The sequence below is a fragment of the Temnothorax nylanderi genome, unplaced genomic scaffold (genome assembly GCF_030848795.1).
Source record: "Temnothorax nylanderi isolate EJ_2023f unplaced genomic scaffold, tnyl_v1.0 TNYL_tig0009_pilon, whole genome shotgun sequence".
Classification (NCBI taxonomy): Eukaryota; Metazoa; Arthropoda; class Insecta; order Hymenoptera; family Formicidae; genus Temnothorax; species Temnothorax nylanderi.
Genome location: NW_027249071.1, coordinates 932,858 through 957,876, shown reverse-complemented (window position 1 = coordinate 957,876; position 25,019 = coordinate 932,858). Strand labels below are relative to the sequence as shown.

The window sequence follows — 25,019 nt, the reverse complement described above, 5'->3', positions numbered from 1 at the left end:
GAGGATATTTTCCCTCGAGTAAATCGCAGCTGAATTAACAGATTTTGAATTTTATAAGAACAATTACGTCGGTTTGTCGATTTAATTCTAGCAAATTATTCGGAAAGATCAATTAACATTATAAATAGAAAGAAAATTATTACGCATGATCGAATTTTAATAGAGAGATATATCAGAAGTACTCAAAATTTCTATATTTAAAGTCAGAGCTCTATGCATATTGATTCTATAAAATAAGCAATAAAAGATTCTGCCTCTCTGCATAACAAGGTAACCGCATATCCAAAATAGCGCGCTAAAGTTGGTTTCGGTACTTTCGGTCGGGCAGTGCGAAACGAGGAGAAGGACGAGCGCGAGATATTATTACAGAATAATATCGGATTGTGTGAAGGTGTTCGTGTGGCAACACGTTTATTTATATCACTCTTTTGCTTCTGATAAAGAAAGAACTTCTTTCGAACCCTTTCGCCATCGGGACGAATTTAAGCTACCGTTGACTATCTTAGGTGTGAAATCTTGGAGATGAGACAGAGACACGAGAACAAAATAAAATTATTTGCGCCTATATCGCCAATTACGTTGCGTAAGAATAATAATGCTTGAAAAACAATTATTTTTAATTTTAATGAAAGACAATTCAAAAGCATGTCGAAAGGAATAATAAAGGCAATTAAGAATATATTAGGATACACCTATAGCAAATACATTTTTTAAAAAGTACATCCTTTTTAGCATCGAGAACAAACCATGATATTATACAAATAATGAAAATGCAAGTGTAAATGTATATAGAGAAATCGTAAATAAGCAGGGAATGAACCAGTGAGTGGCTATAGATATGACTTCTATGAATAATCGTCACGCTTTCAATATTTTGTAAATATCGAACACACACATATGTATTTTAGAAGTAAAGAAACGTATCTCCAGCTTTTGTCAAAATGGAGTTAATACATTTTTCAGTATAACAGAAGCTGAAATTGTGTAATAGTAAAGCGTCTTATGTCTATTATTACTAATTCTTAAGGTACAATGTTTAAAAAAAAGTCGTATTGAAAATTTTTATGGTGCCTAATTTTTAAATCAGAGCGTGTTATTGACAGTTGTACCATTAAACATGTCAGTTAAATTACTTTATTAAAACCTTAATAAATCAAGTTGCTATACTTTTATTTTATACCTAAAAAAAACATATCATTTCCCTATTTAAAACTTTAAACCTTGTTTTCTCTGAATTCATAATAATGGAGAGATACGATTCTTTACCTCTAAGGTACAGATATATATGTATAACAATCGCTCTCCTGAATAGTCAGAAATTATTTGTCGATTCAATGCTGGGTTTTTCGGACGCTTACCTTGAAGGTGGCCAGCTCGGCATGCAGCTCGCGCAGATTCTGAATATCGGACGTCGCGTCGCGCAAGTTCGCCTCGAGACGCGCGCGATCCTTACGCAGAGCCTCGACCTCGCGTTCCAGCTCTTGCATCTTGGAGGCCTTGGCAGCGGGGCCCTTCGACGTCGTCGTCACCTTGGGTCTGGCCGGCTCCTTGCTGCCCAGGGAGCCGGCCCAGTTGTTCCCGGTCGGCGAGACGTCGCTCTTCGCCTCCAGCGAGGAGGCGCTTGGCACCTGGCGCAGCGGCGCTGGTTGCTGCTGCTGCTGCGCCGATTGCTGCTGCTGTTGCTGCTGCTGCTGGCTAGGCTGTCCTCTGCGAAACAGCGATTTGAACTTCATCATGGTCACTCGATTGGTCACCGCGCTAATTCAGACGATCCAGTTTCTCGTGGCACGAGAAGAAAACTTCGAGGAGAGTCCGAGAGAGAGAGAGAGGGGGGGGGGGAAACAGCGCAAAACGAGATGATTTTCTTTTTCGACTTGAGTCTCGTCGACGAGAAGGAGCGCTTACGACCTGGACCGACCCTCGCCGTCAACGAACGATGACATCGTCGTTCCCGTTAGCGAGCGTTTCCAGGACTCGGACGAGGAGAGGAGCGAGCGGGTCGGCACGACCGTCATCCTGTCGCGTCTCCTCCGATTACGATGTAACGAACGTAATCATCGCTAGGTCACGGATACGAGTTGCCGGCGACTATCGCGAGCGCGGGGGCGTTTGATAGCAGTTTCTGTCTCTCGATTGGATTCCCGCGGAAGGACGCGATGCGTCGAGACGACTAAACGGAGGCGTTTTCGGTGGACGGTGGTCGCACGTGTGCCGCCGGAGATGTCAGTTCCTTTTAAAAATGTTCTTTAAATCAATATATAGCTTTCCGATTGCATTTACGTCACATTACGTTAAAAAAAAAACAGAAGATTTAGATCAGCACTTCGCAACGAGATTCCTTCGAATTCAAAATGCACTCCGATAGTCTACTTAGAACTCTTATTGTCGATCCTAATCGGAAATCACTTAATCCATATCCACGTGATTAGTGTCGCTTTGAGGGGCGAATTGCTTCTGATCGCAAAATCGGGGCACTTCAATCTCGACACGCTCGAGAGTGATCCGTCATCAATCTAGATAAAGACAGATAACTTATGTTTGTATAATTAGTTTCTCTGAAGGACGATCCCAACTTCACGAGATTCCTTCGAATTCAGAATGCACTCCGATAATCTACTTAGAACTCTTATCGATCCTAATCAGGGATCATTTAATCCACATCCACGCGATTAGCGTCACTTCGAGGGGAATTGTTTCTGATCGGAAACACCTCCCAAAATCGTAGCACTTCAATCTCGACACGCTCGAGAGTGAGCCGTCATCAATTTAGATAAAGACAGATAACTTATGTGTGTATAATTAGTTTCTCTGAAGGACGATCCCAAAATTCGCAATAAGAGTTCCTCGACCGCGTTTAAAGACCGATACACTTTCAACAGGATCCTCAACTGATCACTCAGTCGTTCCCTCAAAAGTCATCAGATCTGCGACCAAATCCATGGACAGCCGAACGTGTAGATAGAAAAACTTTTTATTCTCGCCAGTCTCTCCGGGTAACTCGGTTCACGCGACGAGCATCAGCCACACACGCTAATCAGATTCCTACGTTTATCGCGCGACTCCGATCCCTCGGGGACGCGTCCAGGTGCGTGTCTCGCGACGCGTTCAGCCGCCAGTGCGCGTGTCGCGCAAGAATCGTCGCTCCGCCAATTTCACCGAGCAGCATCATCGCGCGTCTCAGCACCGCGGCGATCTTGGCACGGCTTGGCCCAGGAGCCGGCTTTCTCTCGTTATCCTTCCGTTTCAGGACGCGCCGATCGGCGACGGCGACGTGTTACACGACACGGACAGACGATCGCCGCATCGTGTGGCGCGCACTTCGCCGAGGAATTCCAAGATTCGTTGCGTGGAAGCGAGCGGCCTCGAGCCACTTTCTTCCTCGATCGCCGTCGAGAGAGTCCTCGCCGCTTCCTCCTCCTTTTCTCTTTCGGGGAAGTGCCCCGTCGTCGGGTGGAACGGAGGCGACTCCGGAGTAACCGAACGAGACGTCAGTCTCGTCGCGTGGCGCGACCACTTGTTGCTCTCGGATTCGGCCAACGACCGCGAGACGTTTCGCCGTGCACGCCGCGGAAGGACGGCCGAATGTCCTTGCGGAGGCGCGGACCTCTCAAGGATCCCCAAGGACGGTCGACGAGACGGTCCTCAAGAACGATCGGAATTCAGCGAAGCGAAGGGGAGTCGTCGTCGATCCCCGGTCAGATACCCGTTTCCCCGTTAATATTTTTGTCCAGGTGGATGATTCCCGGGGAACACGTCCCGACGATATCCCGGACGTCGAGGAACTTGGACGAGAATTCGATTTAACCGGTCGTGGGGCACCAGCGACGACGCATACCGCGCGACGGTGCATCGAGTACTGAATACACGAGCCCGACAATCGTTCCCCTCCCATAATATTCTGCTCCATCCCTCTTCTCTCCTTTCCGCTGCCGGCCGACCAAGGCTTTTCTTAGGCGGCCGCCTCGCCGGACTCACTGTACGAAGGGCCAACGAGTTGTAAATGCAGCCAGAGGTCTCGTACTTGGACCGCCGCATTCGTCGGCCATTGAGGAATTCTCCTCGATCGTCGCGAATTCCCTCGTGATCCATGCGTCGCCTTTTGAAGAGCGTAATTGCGGGCCACTCGCGGAATAGGCTTCTTGTCCAGACCGAGAGAGTATAGATGCCACGTGGGATGCGCGACGATCAAATTTAATACCGCTGGATAGTACCTCGAATTAAATTACACGCGAATCTTTGAAACGTAAATGTACTAATTTGCGCGTTCTTATTATATTCAACAATGTAGATTAATTTTGACGAACAGACATCCTTTCTCGAACACTGAACAAACTCTTTTCTCTACTCAGAGAGCACGAGCCTCTGAAAATTCAATACCTATCACTGACTATCCTATCAACTTAATTTTTAAAATTTAAGGGCTGCGCATTGAACGAAACATGATCTAAGAAGACCAACGTCTAAATTGGATGCAATTTGCGAAATGTTGATAGCGGATTCGTTAAATTAAATTCTGTGCAGAGAGCAGAATCTAAGATGCGTTGTGTATACGCATATAACATGAGGAAAGGGTTGGAGGTAAGAGTCGATCGCAGTAATCGCGGATTAGCAATCTTCGATCGGCTGCTACACGGCCGATTGCCCTTTGACGCGCTCCGATCACTCGGAATCGCGTCGATTTTCGATCAGAGAGAGAGAGACAGGAGAGTGGAAGAGAGAGAGAGAGAGACAGAGATAATTGTTCGGATGGGCTGGTGGGACGAGAGAGACAGCCGTCGAGCTCTTGGGAACGGGTACGCGCCTCATCGCCGTCGAGGATGGCACGATCGGGGAAGGGAAGGGAAGGGCAGAGAGAAGCGGAGGAGCTGCTTAAGGAGGCCACACGGAATCCGCAGACGTCTCACCGGTCGACCAGTTTTCTCATACGGTCGACATATGGTATGTACCCGGTGGCCGAAAGGTCTCCTTCGCCTTCGCAATACGAGACGCGAGGTAGATAAATCTCTTCTTGTCATTCCGCGGCTACGTTCTTCATTATTTGCAGCCGTGCCTAGATGCAGCGCTATCTCGATTTGATCACTCGTGCATGTCTTTCAAAATCACGCTAAAGTCAAATGTCTGAAATCTACGTGCGCTTTATACACTTGTATAGCTGCATGCACGTAGACAATGTTGTTTGATCATCTCGACGAGTACTCGTAACTGTACTCTAGACGAGGACAGCGATAAAAACAAAGAAGTTTTTATCGCTGAGTGCGAGCTCGCCGGAGGAGCAGAATGGAATGCTCGAAACGTCAAACCTAACTGTTCGCCGCTCGCTAGATGGTCGAATGACAGGCAGATATTGCTATCGGCCGTGTTTAGTTATTATCGATGCGTCAGTCGTAAAGGCATTCATGATACCGTTTACGACGTGACTATTAGTGTGCCGGTGCCGGTTCTACGGGGCCATAAATTCCCGAAATTTATCAGAACGGTAAATATAAGAAATTAGAAATCGGAGTTAGCTTTGGACACGCAGCGGAAACGTGAATCTAAGTTTATATCAGAATTCCCTCTTCGTAGTAGACACAATTATGAGAATGTAATGGAGAACATTAAATCGTTACAACGATTCACTAATGCGGGAATATTGTGTGGGAGTATTATGACAGAGCTAACATGATTTCGAGAAGAATCTAGATTCTTTTATTTGACAAATTTATTTTAAAGAAATTTCGAACAAAGGTGTTTCAATAATAAAAGTTTGACGCAGCTCGACGAAGAGAAATGGAATTGAAAGGAAGACGAATGCATCGCGTGTGCGGTAAAATCATTCGTCCGCGATACGGGATACGGGAGCCCCATATCCCGCAGGGGCACATGCCGGGGGGGGGGGGGGGCTGGGTACGGTTGTATTTGCACGCGCGCCGAACCTCCGCCCGGGGCAAACCGGTATGTATGCGTTTTTCCGGCCGACGGAAATACGACACTCCTCGACGACGGTCCCTCGACGAGCTCTCCTCGTCAGCGGGTATATGAGCCGTTTTAATGGCCTGCACGAGTAAAAATGTGCGGGGCTGCAGTATATACTCCAGATTTCCCGCATAATCGCTTCGGCACGATCTTAGATTTCGCTCTCTGCAAGAATATCTCGCATTGAGAACGAGGAAAAGTAAGAATACTGCGCAAGGAGTAGAAATCCGAGCCGTATCACGAAGAGAAGAAAGGAAGTGTGAACGGCTGTTCAGGAAAATATACAGTTATGTCATAATAATGTTGTACTTCTCAGATATAAATGCGTACACGCAACGAACGTGTGAATTAAAATTATTCATTTAATTTCAAGCTAAGATCTCATTTCCTAGCTTATATCTCACACTTTCATGAATTATTTTGTCTCTCAAAACGGTATGGATATGCTTTTGTATCGCAGCTCTATATTGTCCAATGGCTCGACTGTCGATCCCGATCCCAAGTGACCAAGCGGACGAAATAAACAACAACGGTTGCTCTTTGTGCGAATCAGTGCGGTGTCGATTTTCGTGCACGTGGCGAGACGTGATGAGTCCTCGCGCGACGGCAACGTCCAGAAGACGAAGTGATCGAGCCGTGAAGCTCTGTCTGATCGCGCGATCGATGAGATAACGCGGAACAGAGACGGCACTGTGCCCTCGTGCGGCATTCACGGACCGTTCGATGAGATTCCGTTACGATGAATGCCGATAGAAATTTGCGCCCGTTAGAATGAAGCATATTATATTCGGTCATTAAAAGCAGAATATAAATTTCCACTGGATTATCTCCGTAGAGACGAATATAACTGGAAGATCTATGCACGCGTGTGTGTGAGACTTGATTGTAGTTTAGATTTACATGAATAACTCGAATCTTCTTGCATATTATATATTGCAATCTTGCATTCTGGCCTACCTTGGCTTAAAAGAGATCTACTAAAAATACATAATATTAATACATAATATGTAAAAATAATTAATCGTTTAAATTAAGACTGCAAATGAAGAATGACAGATTATATTATATAGTTTTATTGAGAGGAGTAAGTTATTCGGAATAAAAATTGACTGGACGATTTTACGTTAAACTTTATGTTCGGCAGATACCAACGAATTTATAATCGGAATCGCGCCGATTCGTGCGGACGTCAATTCAGGCCTTCAAGAAAGAAAAAACTTGTCTCTGCGCCTCGAAATTCACGGATCTGTTTATTAATCGTTATTCATCCGGCCATTAATATTTCGATATCGTATCACGGTGATGCGTAAGCAGTTATTAGCGCGCATACCGGAGCCGAAGGCTGCGATACGATTTAAATTTTCATGCAGAGCGCGCAGACGATACGTGTGCCGTCGTCGTCGAATTCGATGAGCATAGCCTCATCTGGAAATTATACATCGCAATCGCAGTCCGAGATAAAAGTGTTTGTCGCGTCTCTCGCGAATTACGTCGCCTCACCTGAGAGCAAACACATTTGCATACGAAATCGCGCGCGTCGCTAATTTAAACGTGCTTTAGATTCACAATCAGTATCTCTGATTCTCCACTAGCAATTCAATTTAAAATGTATTTAACTTCCCGGCAAGAATATTCCGCGAAGAGAGAAAATTATGGATGGTAAATTTACTACTTGGAGTTCGAAATTTATTCTTTCCTCGTTGTCGAAAAGATAAAATTAAATGTTATGACCGTAAAAAAGTGCGTTCAGTTATATTTATAAGACGGCGCCTTGCGATATTTCGTATCTCCGTTGTTTCTTATTTCAATTACGATTGATTTATCATCCCAGTACTTTTATTTGCAAAATCATTGTTGTTATTACAGCATCGCGTTGTTTCGATGAATAAAAAATTCTGGAATGAAATGAAATTCTACTCCATTTTCAAGCGTTATCAGAGGTGTGAGGCGAACGCTTGAAAGAGAAAAAGAAACCGACTCCGTTTTGTCGAACGGCCTCGGGCTCGCTCATATATACCCTTTATCTCGCTCGAACGAGACATAAGTAGATATTCCTTATCGCAAGGTGTAGGATACAAGCCGGCTGTTCGAGAAAAGTATCGACCGCTGACGTCACTCTGTCCATAAAGGTGTTTCTAGTTGGAGAGAGATAAATGTCTTCGAATCGCGCATTAGAATTATGCAATTGTCATAATCGAGAGAGAAAGCAACGGCGGAGATGCGCGTCGCAGACTACGTAGGAATGGAACTTCTCCACGAAACTAGATGCCTATAAGAAAAAGAAAAAACTGCCTGGTGACAAGAGGGACGAAATCTCTCTCAAGAAACGGGAAAAAACGGCGATACAAGAGCGAGAAAAAGAGAAATAGCGTCATATTTATTGCTCGGCAAATGTTCTCGGCACAGCCATATGCGCAAACAAATATTACAAGATATTATAACAGTCGTATATCACACACGTATGTCGTGCTCGTGAACATGATACGGTTCCTCGAGCTGTACATTTTTGGTTATTTTTCTCGCTCTGATTTTTATCAGATTTTTATCAGAGAATATCCCTTTGTGAGATTCGCGGTGATCTTCCGAACCGTCCTGCACCTCCAGGAGTTCACGATGATCGGCGAGGACGACACCCGGATGGAAGCGTCGCGATAAGATCCGGCATTTCTTTCGAGAGCGAACGACGTCACTCGCGTGCTCGTCTCATCGTTCCCCTCTCTCTCTCCCTCTCTCTCCCTCTCTCTCTCCCTCTCTCTCTCTCTCTCTCTCTCTCTCTCTCTCTCTCTCTCTCTTTTCCCTGTTATCGGCTTGTAAGTTGTGCAGCGTCTTATTATTCTTAGTATTAGTTTTAGTTTTATTCTACTTACGTTGTTCCTATTTTTAAGTTGCGTTAGTTCTAGTCCTTTTACAGCGTATACTGTTATAATAAGCTACTGGTTGTGCTCTACACTTAACCGATTTGTGTAAGAGAGAGCATGCACATTTTGCTTTCTTTTTGTATTGTTAATATTTGCCCTATAGTTTTTCTTGGGCATAATAAATTTAATCTATCTATCTATCTCTCTCTCTCTCTCTCTCGGACGCGAGAGAAGTCAATTGGCTCCTGCCCTTCTTCGGAGACCCTTTCGTTTAGAGCCACTCGTTTCCTCCGCGCGACGGAGGCCGCTTAATCGCTCGGCGCACAGTGGCCGCTCTGTCGAGCGGATCCCGTCCGCCTCGCGGACCAAGGGACAGCGTTTAAACGCTCGATACATCACGATTGTATGTTCCTTCGCTCTTACCACGTCGTTAAATCGGGCGCAGACGCCACTGGGATCGCAGGATGTCGATGGACTTTGGAATAGAGCCTTCTTGTAAAATCATTACGCATGGCACTATAATTCTGTCCCAGCGTTCTCATTTTTCAGATTTTCCAATGGATTGTTACGAGTCGAGTCTGACGGGTTTCTTAGCTCTTCAGCGATGATTTCTTACGATATATAACGTAAAAATATTTTGTTATTGTACAAATTCAATGCTCGACAGATCAAGTTGTCCAATATTATATTGAAGAAACAAAGTTATAAGAGAGAAAATAAAAAATCTAGCTATTTAATATATATAATTATTTTGTAATAATATTTACGTCCAAGCTGATATAATTGTTAAGAAAAATCTAAAATTAAACTGCTATTCTTTACTTTCGATTCTTCAACATAAATTTAGATACTTTCAAAATTAATTTCAAAATAATCTTTTGAAAGTAGTCTTGATGCTTTCGACGAAATGAATGTAGTTGGCATTTGAACCATCGTAATAATCCTGACATCGCAATTGATGATCGCAACGTATTACGTTGAAAAGTGAGTTTCTGCCTGGTGCACCGCGCTCCCATCAGGACCGCTTTCGCCAGAATCCGGTTACCCGCGCGACTCTCCGGCACGGCAAGTTCATCCGCGACCGACGTGCGCGTGTCTTCTCTCGCGGTTTTACGCGAGACCGGCGTAAATTGCGGCGAACGCACCACGCACCGGCACCGGCACCGGCACCGGCGCGCGTCGCGCCGCCCATTGACTTTTGATTCACTGGGTATGTGGGTCGGAGTGCCGTCAGTGCCGAGTGCCGCTCTCATTGCCGGAGTGGGTCGTCGGTAGCGATGGGCCTGAGACCCACGCGTACATGGGCATCGACGCTCAAGTATTAACGAATACCCAGAAGGTACAAAAAGTCGGCGACGATTTTACGCGGCATGCGCGATGCTAGAGATACGCGATACTAAATTTATGTACGATAGGTACATGCATTATGTATGATAGAAGAAAGTCAAGGAACTCTAAAGGCTAAAAATAAATGCGCGCGATACATATGTATATCCTTTTCGATCTCCACAGTTGCAAATTGAAGAAGAAACGTTATTTCGCGTAACACGAATATTCAAGGTTCCCGTGTGCAAAGAATAAAATAAAAAATTCTTGACAAAGTTGCGAACCAGCTTTATTCTGCAACACACTGCTAACATAAGCTTCACCTGTCGCTTTGCGGGCTCTCGAGTTCATAAGTAAATTTCAAAAGCCTGTCATCCTGACCACGATGTTTAGCATTGAACTCAAATCCATGAGACAGATCTATCAACTTTTTTGTTGCTAGTTGTAAAGTTGGAATAAAATCGTACTACTTGAAAAGACTATTCTAATCCAATCATCGTTATAGGTACTTTTATTTTTCGCTATATATCTATATATTGCACGCATTTATTTCCTTTCAAGTTTTCGCTAGAAATAGCTACAAATTTCCTTTACTAAAATTAAGATACGATAAAAAAAAAAGAGAGACCTGTTGCGCCAACAGAAGGTGCTAGTGTCAAACATGACACCAGCAGTTTCGATAGCGCCAATCATCGGGATATTATTGTAGCTTCGAGGTTTAGACTGGTTTAAATCGTGCGGCATGGCTGTCCGCCTCCTTTTATCGGCGCAAGCGATATTTCGAAAGATTCGCGAAATCCAACCGCCAAGGAGCGGGAAATGAGAGAAAGTGAGCGCGAATGCGAATCGCGCGAGACGCGAATGCGCCTTGTAACGCGTTAAGAAAATCCCGATATCTGTTGTTAACGCGACAATGCGCGAAAAATAAGCATTTTCGGCCCCGAGCAGTTAATTATATTTTTATAAACCTTTAATTTCCTGAACAAGGTTCGATCCTCTCTATAGGGAACTCGATAGAATTAGATAACATGTAAAAAAAGGATACCGAAAATTTTTATTCAATAGCTCTCCTATGGATTTCGAGCTTTCATTTAGCTACCCATCGACGATTAACGAACATGCAGTTTTCTCGTATCTTATAGAGATCTCGCCACACTCTAAGTGTCACAAGATTAAATAAATGCATCGAGTTAATATATTATCACGCGTCGTCGATTATCATTGAAACTCGTTCCAGCCAGCAGTCTGACGATTTATTTATTTCTAAGGTAACGTCTGGGTTCGCTGAACTCACGTTATAAATCAGTAACAAAAAATCGACCGGTCGACACGTAACTGGCTAGCATATTTTCGGCGGAAAGATCAGTCTGTCGATTTTGTGTCAAAAATATGACGCTAATTAAGCGCGTTTAGTTGACCGACCACTTTTTTATGCTTCGCTTTATGCAAACGACAAGGCGCGAACGAATCAGGATTAAAGGGCAGAAAAAGATAGAACTCGCGCTCGCTTAGGAAATTCTCAATTGACCGCCAAGTGCCGCGGCGTTCACCTCGGGAATAAAAATTGACAGACACGGAAATAGCTCTAATACTGCACCAGATACGTATAACGAGGTCAACCGGAGAACGCGCATGGCACAAGGCAAGGTGTGCTAAGTAGATGTTAATAAAAAACATAACGTGTCGTGTCATTAAAATTCAAGAAAAAATGATAAAACGTAAAAAAACATGAAAAATACGTTTAGAACAGGGTAAAACAAAAACAACCGCACAAACAGATAACCGCACAAAAATGTGTATCAGAGTATCAGGCGTTTTCGCCCGAGAATTCACCTGTTACGTAAAACGACCGACGCCACATCTCGCCGTGCATCAAGATTGCGGTCGGACATTCGTCGCGGCGATCTTGGCGACGTCCTCGCGGCGTACCGAGCAGACAACCGGGATACCCGGAGATAATACCCGGAGATATATCCTTAATACCATTCTCGTACAGCGCGTGGCATCGAGAAATCGTGGGGAAAGGAGCCGCCGGAGCCCCCGGGTCGTCGAACCCCGGCTCGCGAGAACTAGCGACGAACGGGCGCATTTCGCGCGGTCGCGCGACGCGGCGTCTTCTTCCCCTCTCTCCCTCTTTCTCTCTCTTTCCCCGGTTTTTTTTTTACAACACACGGGCTCACATCCGCACATACGAAGATCGCGAGAAACCATGCTTGAGGACTCACTTTAGCCGCCGATCGCCCGGCTTCGTCGCCTTGTCTCCTTGAACGACTCTTCTCGCCGGTCTTCTCGCGCTGAAGAGCGACGCGACCGGGTCCCTTTTCCGCCCCGCGCTCGGCGCTGCTCTGGGTGCTGGTGCCGCAGGCTCGGCTGGCTTCGCCCTGAAATCCACATTAATTGGCTGCGGATTAAACCGGGGATTGATATTTTTTTCTTAATTAACGGGGGGAATGACCGCGCCGCGGTTAATTGGCCGAATCGCCAATTAATTTTTCTTTTCGGGGAGCAGTCATGAAGACGGACGTCTTTTGTCTTCGAGGCGCCGCCGCGCCGCTTTAATATTGATATTAATCCCTTAAAAATCAAACGATCTTACAATATGACGTAATACGCAAAGATTATGTTAAAAATATTTTTAATACTAAATAAAAAGAGAAAAATGCTTTATAAATATTGTCCATTGCACCATACGTCTCTCAGAGTATTTTACATTAATCCTCTTATTTTACGAACAAAAATAACTTTCTAACTAACCAAATTACGGGCCAGGATTGAAGATACATTTATGTTGAATCATTTTACGCTAGCAGGAATGTATTTAATTTAAAAGTAACATGCTAGAATATTCTGCATTCCCGTCGACAATTTCTGGATCGTGTCGATTTCACGCACGATCATTTATTCGCGCCTACAACGGAGCGAGGAGTGCGCGACGCAAAGACAATCGGCGTGCAGTCCGCAATTTCGTTGCACAATAAAAATCGGAGGCGGTGAACGATCGTCCGCCCGCGCGCGATAATGATCGTTCTAACGCGAATGCAGGAAAGCCGCGGACTCTCCTCCTCTCTCTCTCTCTTTCTCTCGTCCTTCTTCTCGTTGCGCAAAGAATCGATAGAATTATAGTTACGTAATGCCGCGCGTAATAACGCAATGCAACAGCGCAGAGGAGTGCGTGTATATGGCGTAGATGATTAACGGGGAGGATTGTGTAACGTTTGTGCGTGCGCGCCGTTAACATCTCCCCCATCCCCCCCGCGCGGGAACAATCAGGAAGGACGGGGGCGGTCAGTTTCACGCACCGACGCTAATTTCGTTATCGCACATTATACGGCGGCGAAGCCATAATCGAGAGAACAACGTCGTCGGGAAAGCTGACTAATGAGATGACGGCGAAGGCTTTACTGCTAATAAGCCGCCTAATTTCCTAGTGATTGTCTGTTATTCTAGACTGACAAAAAACACTTTCGACTGACAGAAGATTAGAGGAACATTCATAGAGACAGAGAAAGGTAAAATTTCATTTACGTAACGAGTAGGTTTAAGAATATAATTATAAAAATCAGAAAAATATACATAAATGTTCCTACGATCTGTTATATATCAGAAGTATTTCGTCGACATATTCGCGTACAGATATGAATATAAAATCACACAATCATACACCGATTATCACGATCCTAAAAGTTAATGTTAACTAGCCGATATTTTCGATGCTGAATGTGTCATGCGTTGAATGTTCCCAGCGTTATCGTCGAGAGCCTGGGACGAAATCGCGCATTTGAAAAGGACGTGGGGAAAGATTCGAGACACCCGAGAAACCGATTCGACGAGTTTAGCGTATCGACGGGTTCCAGCAGTGTGTACCGGCCACTTGATGAGGTCAGTTCGATCGCTGAACGCTGGTCAATGCCCCCTCGTCGGATCCGCCTGTTACGAACGAACGAACGGACGATCGATCGTTTGATCGTTCGACGGACTCGGCGAACGGATTGATTTCATTTCAAGTCAGCGTTACCGCACCTGGTTAACAACGCTCACCCGGCATTACGTAAATTATGACCGATTTGTCGTGCCGCAGATAGAATCGAGCACGGGGCACAAGCCGTATTTTGTGCCGACGCGAGAAGTCCGATATGCTTGTCTCCTCTCGTGAGGGTACAGAAAGAAAAAAAAGATAAAATATTTTCGATAAGCGATATAAAGAATAAGAAATTAATTCAATTAATCGCCGAGGCGATATCGATAATGCGTTAACTAAACTATCCTTTGTAATGTTTCTATAGCTGCGTATTAGTATCGATATCGTTAAATTGATTAGCAATTTTATTATGTAATTGTTATTGCTATTCTAGTTTTAGTTTTAGATTGCGTTTCAAGACCATCAACACTGGACAGCAACGGCGCGGCGCGTGGTTTGCGAAGCGAAAAATGTACCTACATAAATTCACACGAAAAATATAGGCACAAAGGATCCAGTCCAACCGTACATTGGTACATTTTCTACTTATTTGATTGTTATCATAACGGTCATGACTCACTCAATATATATGTTAACTAAACTATTACACGAGAAACTAAACTTATACGTAAAGATTAACGTTCCGATCAATTATCCCATATCATTTCCGATACATCAGAGATAAACCTCAAGCGTTTTTCGTGCGTGTACGCTGTTATCAGACGTTATGTAAATTGAAAGAAAACGAGACTGAGTCACCGTCGTGGTCGCGTTAAGAGAAGTTTACAGTGCAGCGGCGCGTTTTTCCGGCTTGCGCGGACATCGCAGGTATAGAAGAGCGAGTCTCCTAGAGGACGGTCGTCGCCGAACCGGCTCGCGATAATAACACCGGTCCACAGCACGTGCGTCGGCATCACCCGTTTATCTCCGTTACGTGGCTCGTGGTTCGCTCGTCCACGAGAATTGGATTTTCTATGCGATAAAACGCGACGTGAATTTACGGGCGCGTCCGGTAATTCTATCTGCGAGAGCAGATCTCGCGTTAATGCTATAGCCATTGCTAGCCAAGGGAGGTTGCGACACACCTTGCGTCTCTACCTATTATTAATCCAGGAAAGTTACACGGGTAACATCTAACCACGATGGAGTTATATATAAGTTTCACGGAGAGATTCTCATTTGTTGCGTGCACTCCGGTGCGAGAAAATTTCCAGCGGCTTGTTACGAAAACGGAAATTAATAGCAGAGCTACTTAATGATTTCATTATTATAACGAGAAAATATCTCTTTAATATTAATTACTGAAAGTAAAGAGAAATTCTATCTAGGAAGATAAAATTGGTTGATAAGATTTCTCCCTCTTAAAATAGTTTATTTAGCAGTAATTTAATTAAGAGGAAGTAGTAACAACGTAGGTAAATGAAGATGATAATTTTAAACAGCTACACGCAAAAAAAAATATATTAAAGGGGACACCCGGGTTTGAACCGGGGACCTCTCGATCTGCAGTCGAATGCTCTACCACTGAGCTATATCCCCGATGATACTCGTCCGTCTTTAAATCGCGCTTTCCGACTTGACAAGCACACTGAAATCCTACTTTAATGAATATTTATATAAACTGTATGTTAAAATATGACTAAAACGTATATGCTAAATATTGAAAGAAGCTTTATCAATTAAAATGTTTTCAATTTTAACATAAATTTCCATAACATAATTTATTCCGTATTTCTACGCTTTGCTCTTCATTCTGACGCTTCGAATATTATAGGAAAAAGAAGATTCTATTATTTCGACCTAAATAAAATATTTCACGGCTGACACGGTTAGACGTAATTTTCCGATGCATTAAACGGTATAAAGCGAATAGCTTCTCGAATCGCGATAAAAGATTCCCAGAAGCAAAGACGAGAAGTCGTTTGTAACGGCAGGTAGATAACGGACTTCCCGGAAAAATAATGAGGGGGACCGGTATTCCGATCCGTGACGGACAAGGAATCCGTCTTACTATGCCGCGTCTATCACGATTACGGTAACAAGCGCCTTTCAGCGCCTATATTACGCTACGACGACGAAACTGCACGCTGTCGTCCTCTACAGCGCGCCTCGCTCGCTTACGAAAATCGCGTCGCGAGTAACGCGCGGTCGATAATACAGGAATTTACAAAATCGTACAATTATTTCTTCAACATACATCTTGTAAAGTTACAGTAATAATTATTGCTCTCATAAGTTGAATTTAAACATCTTGAGAACTGCAATTTTATTTAGATTTTTAATTTACTTCTTTACAATTACAATTTAGATATTTTATTTGTTCCTACTTGTTTCACAGCTCTTTAGCGTTTGCTATATATTTTGTAAATATTTTGGAATTTGTGTATAATAAATTGATTGCAGTATGTAATAGTTCTTTGAAGTTTATTGACGAATCTGGGTAAGGCTGCGCGTTTCCGCAGACGAATCTTGCGGTTTCGTAAAGTAAAATCTAGTGCGAATTTATAGTGATCCGTAATGGCAATTAAGATATACACTCACTGGCTTCGGCTGGACTTCCTGGGCGGCTGTATATTTTGCGTGGTCCGCTTAAACGGCTCCCGGCCGCCCGAACCCACGGACATCCCGCTTCGAGCCTGAAAGGAACAACACATTTCAATGAGAGAATGCCGTTTTCGGTCGGGCTGGATTGTTAGTGGCCTAATAATAATATTTCTGTATGAATTCGCCGATTATTTGGCGGTCTTATTGATTTAAGCATGTGGATTTACTGTTTCAACAAAAAGCTGTGTTTTAAGACCGACAATTAATCGGCGCGCAGTTTACTGAGTTGGAAAAAGTAGGACAAAAATCTTCTCCAATTAATTGTAAGATTCATATCGGTCCTGTTTCACTTATTACTTTTTAATGAGTGCCCCCCATCAACTTACGAATATTTTTACGTATAAATATAAAATCATAAACAACTATAATTATCTTAGAACGATAATTGAATTTAAAGTCTGAAAGTTCTGTGACAGTTGTACGTGATGCAAATAAAGTTTTAGTGACTAATTTTAGGCATCGACGATGAATTATGAGAATTGATTTGAAAGAGACAAAATAACTTTCGTACTTAATACTATCAACCAGAAAAATATGTATCACTGTCACACACAGAGAACATAATAAGCAAAATAAATATCCTTCTGCGAAAGGGAGTATACATTTCATTTAATTGTTAAAAGCCGGAAAGACACAAATATTAAAAAATGACAATTGCATGTACGATCGGTTTCCAACAAAAACGCTCTGATAAGCAAGCGATTAAAGAACGTGTCGCTCGCAGATAACGCAATCTGCGGCGATAACGTCTCGCGACCGCGAGAATCTGCCTCCGGCAGAAATAAACAATTGGGAAAGGGGCGCGATGGGGCGAAAACGCACTGAAACGTGCGCCGTTCCACTCTGTTTCGCGTGCGGTAAAGAGCCGGCAATTAAATCGCGAGGTAAGCCGTTAAACGCGTCGGAATTATCGGGATACGAGATTTAATGAGAAGCGGGACGCTATCGCCGGTCCGGATCGCGCCCGCGAACTCGCGTTCCGATTTGCGGTGATGTCTTTTAGTGGGCCCGCGCGCTCGCGATAATCACGACGCGCACACGTGCGACACGCACGTAATTATCCCGGGCGCGCATTAAAAACAAATAATTATCGGTGGCCGCGCCGGCTAACGTTTCCGTGACGCTCTGATTCGGCCGTGATTTATGCGTACAGCTGGATAAGTAATCGGACGCCGTAAACGCGGGCAATTACACGCTGGGCGGTGACAGATCTCGGAGATCACTTCGGAAACGCGCAACATCGATCAATATTATTGAACGTTTTATTGCCGCCGCGCCTTAATAATTATAACACAGTAGGCCTTCCCGTATGACGACGACGACGACACGAAACGCAAGCAAAAGAGACTATTATTTTTTCACGCGCAGAGTTGAAATCGCTTAATTTTATTGCATTACGTGTAATTAACATGTTTGTGTAAATTACCTTAATGATCTGAAAAGTTACTGAATACTTCATAGCGAGAAAGTTAATATGATTTATGAAGCTTATTTTTAGCTATTATATTCTTAGTTTTATAATCAACTTTTACTTCGTATACTTTGAGTTATAATGTGACTTTTTAGATATTGGGAAGTCTATCGAGATCTTTTTATTTCGTTCCCACAGAGAGAGTACAAAATAAATTCAATTTTATTAATTATAACATTACTTCAGATAAAAATGGATTACATCAGATATCGATTAACATTTCGAACTAAGCAGTAACCAAGAATGAAATGTATTCTGAATCTATGATATTTATTTACAAATTCATACAGTATCACACTTTATAGAAAATTTTACCCAAATATGTGTTATGGCTTATCGATTGCGGAACATTCAATAGACACGAGACAGTCATCGCCGTCTTATCTGTTACTATATATTGTATATCATATTGCAAATAAGGCGTTTTCTAGGCCATAATCTCCAATCAATATTTTAAAGAATAATCGGATATATTTGTAAAAGACATTTCTTGCGCGAGACGGCAAGGATTGTAACACATCTAGCAAAAGATACGCAAATACAGCTGCGTAATCGCGAAATATTACCGAATTCCCGCCCAGCGCATCTAGAAACTGCCGGATCATCTTGAGCAGCAGATAAAATCCCGCATTGAATCACCGTCCTGCAACGCACACCACGACTCACGTTACACGGCGAGAGGACGTACGGTCTTACACCCGCTGAATCGTCGTCGACGCAAGGATTCACGCCTCCGCAAAATTAAACGCTCCTGTCGTAGGAGGACGCGTGATCGATACTTCCTGAAGGATCGTCTTCAACGCTAACGGGGAGCTCCGCGAGAAAAATCGTCGTCGAATAATCCACCGCGCAGACCGTTATCGGCGCGCGACTTCGCGATTTTCGCAAAATGCCGAGAATCGCGCGCCGATCCGACGGAACGGACGAGCGAAACCGAGCGATTTCGAGCTCGACGCGGGCGAAATATGTTATTTCGAGCGGACGCGGATCCTCGCCGACGCCGTGACACTCGGGGAAGCGCGGCCGAAGACTGGTGGAATTCGAACTGGCGAGATAAGAATTAAGTTGCCAGCGATAAGCTAGAAAATATCTAGAGATAGGTGTGTGCATACATATATATGTGTTCACGAGCGCCTTTACGCCTACACAAACGCAAAGTTGCATTCAACACAAAGTTGTATCCAAAACGAACAATCCGCCGTCGCAAATTTTATTAAGTTTTATTAATTATTTCATTTCTACATATTTTTATTAATAATCTCTTCATTGATATTAACGGTCCCGATTAATCACTTGTGCTTTCTCTTTCGTAATTTTATTAACGCAGGTACACGATTTAATCGCGTGAGGAAAGAAGCATGAGACCGTTCGAAGCTCGCCGGAGTGTCGGCTTTATCTCTGACACCTCGAAACCCTTTCCGATCTCGATCCCCGATCTCGAATCGCCGCCGCGCGCGGATCGGCCGGCGTTATCGGGGCCGTCCCGCGTAAAACACGGCGGATCGTGCGGCAGGATTTTGAACCGTCGCGGACACCACAACACCAGGCGACTTCGATCGGAAGGCTATACGTCCGTATACATGCGTATACCTTGCGAGGGTTCATCGAACCTCGGGCGCACGTACCGGACTCTCTCGGCCAATAATAAAGATGCACGCCCGGTACGTAACTACGCTCTGTACATACGTACCTAAGTACTACCCTGCACCCGTACCCGCTCTCTCTCTCTCTCCCTCTCTTTCTCTCTTTCTCTCGCCACGAATACTCGAAGTGTATACGGGGTGTCCCGAATCTACCGCGTCTCCGCTCGAACGAGTAAGAAAGAAAAACTGATGTATCATCAACTATCGAATGTCAAATTAATTTGTGGTCACTTGATCGTTCTCACACACATGTGAATCTTTTATTTGCTGATCGCAGCGTTGCGGCTCTATAGGGTACGTGAATCGAAATGATTTGCGAATTACGCGGAGGCCGCAGGATGTAGATCGAATCGACTGCGAGGTGAACTATCGTTCGGGCACAGCTCGGAATTTCTGGCTCCCTGAATCGCTACATTCTCGGCACGACTTTTCGAATCGTTCTCGCATCATTCCCGTTACATTCTCGGATCATGGATTCTAGGTTGCGCAACGTCCCCGTGACTGTGTTACGTCCCGCGAATTCTCGGATCGCGAATGGCAATATCTCCGGGGATTTCTCGTATCTCCGGAATAACGATCTTATCGGTCAACCCGTCTTCCTCGGTCTTTCTCTCGGATTTTTAAAGAGATTGGTTTCTGTGATAAATACGCGATGCTCCGATCTACTTCGTGACATATCCTAAGAGTGCATATATCGAGAACGTTCAATATGTTTCTGTGGATCCCTCTTGACATATAATTACTGATATTTATAATCATCGCAATATATTCCGAATTATTTAAAGAAACTTTAGTTCAAACACTTAAAATGTTTATCATTGAACATGAGAAAGATTTTTGGGATATATCTTTAAATTTTTCTACAGCATTTATTGCTAAGATTTATTATCGCACACCTATATTATAGTTAACAATTAAAATTTTGTATTAAAGTCTTTTATTTTTCCAAATTTTTTATTATTATTGCATATTCATATTATTATAATTATTATTACATACAATTATATAATATATTATATAATATATATCTAAATTTTTTTATTATTATGCGGAAATAAAACATTCGTTCCCAAGATCTTTACAACGTAAATGGACTACCTTCGATTTTCTTCTTAGATTTTCCTTGAAAAATTTGTGCGCACACCCCGTATACACGATCGCGCGTATGTGTCTGCCTATTTAGTGGCGACTACGTCGCATGTTTCCTTCGTGCGCGGGAATTGGAATTCCTGCGGGACGCATCATTGGCTCCCGATGATCCATTCCCGCGCTCGTGATAAAAATCGAAGGCGAGGCGGCGTCGAGGGTGACGTCGCCGCGCGTATAGTAAGCGCGAAAGTGTACGAAGGATATATCATCGGCTTTGCGTGATGAGCCGCAGCGCGATAACGGGACGAGCCGGGTATTTTCGTGTTTACTGATATTTACGACATAGTAGACGTGGTGACGCCCGCTATACAGTCGTTCACTCTGTATACCGAAATGTTACGCCAAAATTATTCTAATTGCGATGTCGTCGATCTCGCGCGCTAGAAAAAAGCCAACTGCAAACACGCAAAACGCATCGATGTAATTAGGACATGTCATTCCGCGAGAAATTTGTTTCATTTTATTTTCTTTTACTCAGAACAATTATAACGCAGAGAAAAATCGACCAGAAATCAGGTATCCAATATTCGGAGCTCGGAGATTCGAGGATCCGAATAGGGAGAATCAAGGGAGTATAGGAGGAAATCCAAGAATATCAAGATTCTTGAATTCTTCACGTATTGCTGACACTTAAAGAATCCAAGGAACCAAAAATCCAAGAGATTCGTTTACCCGAAACAAAATCCGAATATACCCTAGCATTTTAATAGGTTCAACGGTCCAAGGCAATTGCCTTGGATACTATTACTATGCATTATGCACGCGTACGTGCGTGCGCGTGTGTATTAAGCAATCACATACCAATTTCTCTCCGAAGGCGCGCTAAAAAGGCAATCCCGCGTTCCATCGAGCGAGACCGCCGCAGATGCATCGGAGATGATCGTTATTGCTCGCGTTATCGGCGAGTCGTCGTCATCGTCATCGTCATCGTCGTCGTCGTCGTCGTCGTCGTCGTCGCCATCGCCGTTCGATGTTTCTCGCTTCTAGCCGCAGGGTGTGGCGACGATTGGTCTTTTGCCTACACTTTGCCGGCAACAGCGGCAGCAAATGCAGCAGCGGCAATGTAACAGCGACGCGCGTATTACGCTGGCTTCACATCGCGCGAATATGCACGCAAGAGAAACGGCTCTCCTCAATCACTTTCCCGATTTGCACTGGCGAATAATTATTTATTGAACTTGTATCTTTTGTCGAAGCGTAAAGATACGAGTGCGGAATGAAATTAAAGTAAACGTAGATCCTAGCATTTCTAAAACGAAAGATACGTGTATCTTAGTCACGTCATTAAGGGAAAGAAGGAATATATTGGAAATATGAACCTAAACTTGCCTTATTTAATACTATTAAAAAATCGAACTCCTTGCTATCCGTATTTTTACATTTCTAACGAGATACTTTCAGGAAATTTCAACTCAAATGTCGAAGGTCGAACTTCATTCATCAAATCCCACATATATTATCTCTCGTATCCCTATTGTACTTTCAATCATACTTATTATATGTTTCTATTCCAGGATGATTTCATCCCAGAGATATGTAACCTACCCCGGATAATTTTCACGGGCAGCGTGGAGACAGCTTTAGAATCGCGCAACCTACACGCGCGAACGTACTCGAACCGCGCTTCTCGGTTCTCTCGTTCGAGCGGATCGCCAACCTTTATCGCCTATCTGCGATAGCGATCGCGTTCGCTCAACCGCTCGCGAAATTGACTCGCGCGGACAGGTGCGCGCGTGTTTATTAACGCGAGCGCGACGCACCGCTGGATTTCGCTTTCCGCGAAGAGACACGGCGCCGCCGCGCTGTTCGCGAGGGCCGTCGAACCGGGACAGAATCATTGCGATGAATCGCCGGGAGTGCGCCGACACATGCATCGATAGATGACACGCGACGACGCGAGTTCAACCCGCAACGACCATCTCGCTCCGGATTGCGTGACTATGTATGGCGAGACAGCCGATGCGACGAGGAAGATGACGATGAAATTTTTGTATAAAAATCGAGATGTAACGATTTGAACCATGTATCATGTTCAGAATGTTTCGAAGTATCGAAAAAAAGCGAAATTTACTTTTAACGAGTAAAGCGCCATTAACGTTTCCAACCTTCTCATATAATGCCGATGTTCTACATTGATAACAGGTTTATAAAATATTTTGTAAAATAAAATATAAATGATTTTCATTCCTGACCAGTTTAATAAGCTTAATGTGTCTTTTGTTTAACACCCGTCACTGAATAATAAAAGATTTCGTATAATGTGAGCGTGAGTGCTGCATCTTTTCTCAAGTTAACGCTCGATTAACGGATTAACGGCCGACGTGCACGCGAGATTGAATTTAAACACGCTTTGTTTCGACACAGATGAAGCAGCAACGTTTCCTTCCTTGTTACCACGATGTTACATCAGTACCGTTATGAGCATTCTGAAGAAAATCATAAGGCGAATGACGAAGCTGTCTGAGAGCAATCATGACATCCACGTCCCTTTTTTTTGAAAATTTAATGTCTTTTTAATTTACAATGACTTTCTGCAAATGTAAATCATTATTGCCGTGGTTAAAAAACAAACACACGATACTAATTATAATCCCAAATCAGCGCAGCTATTCTTTACCTGCATAATCCTCAAATCGCGTTTACACATTTATGTATTTTCTGTTCACAGTGCTTCATCGTTAAACTTCTCAATGTCATTCCACCGATTTTTTTCGAAAAGCCTTACGATCGTTAAAGGATTTAGCGCTCGAATATTCACGCCGCTCATTAAGCCTGATTACGCCAGCGGGATCGTGGAAGCTCAGCTACTCGATACTTCGCCGTACCCCCCGTGCGGGCCTTATTTACGTCTCTCCCGCGGAGCAATCGAGACAATCCGACTAGAAATGCCTAGGATGCGTCGCACGCGTCCTCGGCATGCGAATCGCGGAAATCGACGTGAGAGGAATCACGAAGGGCGCACCTGCACATAGGTAGTATCCAATTTTCGCTCGCCGCCGTCCCGTCCGAGGAGACGAAGTCAAGGAGCGGCGAGAGATCCGCGCTCGTGACGATCGATTCTCTCGCGGGAGAAGGAGACGCGTCCGATTCGGCAGTTCAATGCGAACTGACCGCGTACCATGCCATTCCATTCCGCCATCGTTCCTTTCGGTCTTATTCCGCGAGTGACCTCTCTTTCTCTCTCTCTCTTGGTCTCAAAGTGACTCCCTCCTCTCAGCCGGCTTCTCGCGATCTCCATCACTCAGACTCTCATCGCGTCGCCGCACCCGATCTCTATCGCCCGCGGTGAGTCTCGCTGCGGCAATTAATCCATTAAGATAAGGCTCGTCTCGGAATTAACGGAAAGGAAGGGACACTTATCCAGCCGGGCGAGTAAAGTATCTCACGGGGCATGCAGGACAAATCAACGTATCGCCAAATTACTATATGCTCGAGAAAAGTTTAGATAAATCGTATCTTGTTAAAGATCAGATATGCTTATGCATGACGTACGTTGCGCACGCTGCAAATAAACGCCAGAATCTGTCTAATGCGACATAGCTGCTCCAATCTAATTTCTCAAGAGTTTATTTCTCCTCTATAGATATACCTGTATTCATGTGCACGGACTTGGATCCTTATTTATTCCTCATACAACGTAAAAGCGTCGTATCACAGATTCATCTTCCTTAACATTTCTGTCGAGTTATACCCGCATTCCGCTAAATTGCAATCTAGAGCTCCAAGAGCGACGCTCTCGTCATCGTTGCCTTTCCGAGATGACCGATGATGCATCTTCTAATCGTCGCTAATGAACGGGGTACGAGAAGTCGTCGCGTTTAAGCGGAATTCGGAATCGGTTTCAGAAATTTTACTCGTTTTCAGTATAAATCCGTACGTAAGTTTCAATTGTCTCGCGAATTCTCAGAATAAAGACTATCGAAGTGACAAAACCTCGAAGAATCATTATCATCTGACTATCAGAAGAATAACTAAATGTCCGAAATCTGGACATTTCTGCCGTGATTTCAATGCGAAATATAACTTATTTATTTCATGCTCGGTCTTCGCGAGCA

The 25,019-nt window shown here is 44.0% G+C and overlaps 1 protein-coding gene and 1 non-coding gene across 7 annotated transcripts in view; both read right to left on the bottom strand.

Annotated features, from left to right (window-relative positions):
* Nucleotides 1–25,019, bottom strand: part of LOC139786491 (uncharacterized) — a 44,887-nt gene that overhangs the window by 9,201 nt on the left and 10,667 nt on the right. For 3 of the 6 annotated variants that reach the window (XM_071725674.1, XM_071725644.1, XM_071725655.1), the window contains 3 exons: nucleotides 16,639–16,733; nucleotides 12,365–12,520; nucleotides 1,359–1,707 (listed from right to left, as the gene is read on the bottom strand). In XM_071725674.1, the coding sequence (XP_071581775.1) occupies nucleotides 1,359–1,707; nucleotides 12,365–12,520; nucleotides 16,639–16,733 (600 nt within the window). Of the gene's footprint in view, nucleotides 1–1,358; nucleotides 1,708–12,364; nucleotides 12,521–16,638; nucleotides 16,734–18,738; nucleotides 19,180–21,765; nucleotides 22,120–23,926; nucleotides 24,926–25,019 lie in introns of those variants that run through there. The other 3 variants (XM_071725667.1, XM_071725662.1, XM_071725650.1) reach the window with 3 other exon arrangements.
* Nucleotides 15,565–15,636, bottom strand: Trnac-gca (transfer RNA cysteine (anticodon GCA)). Its single transcript has one exon. It is a non-coding gene; the product is annotated as a tRNA-Cys (tRNA).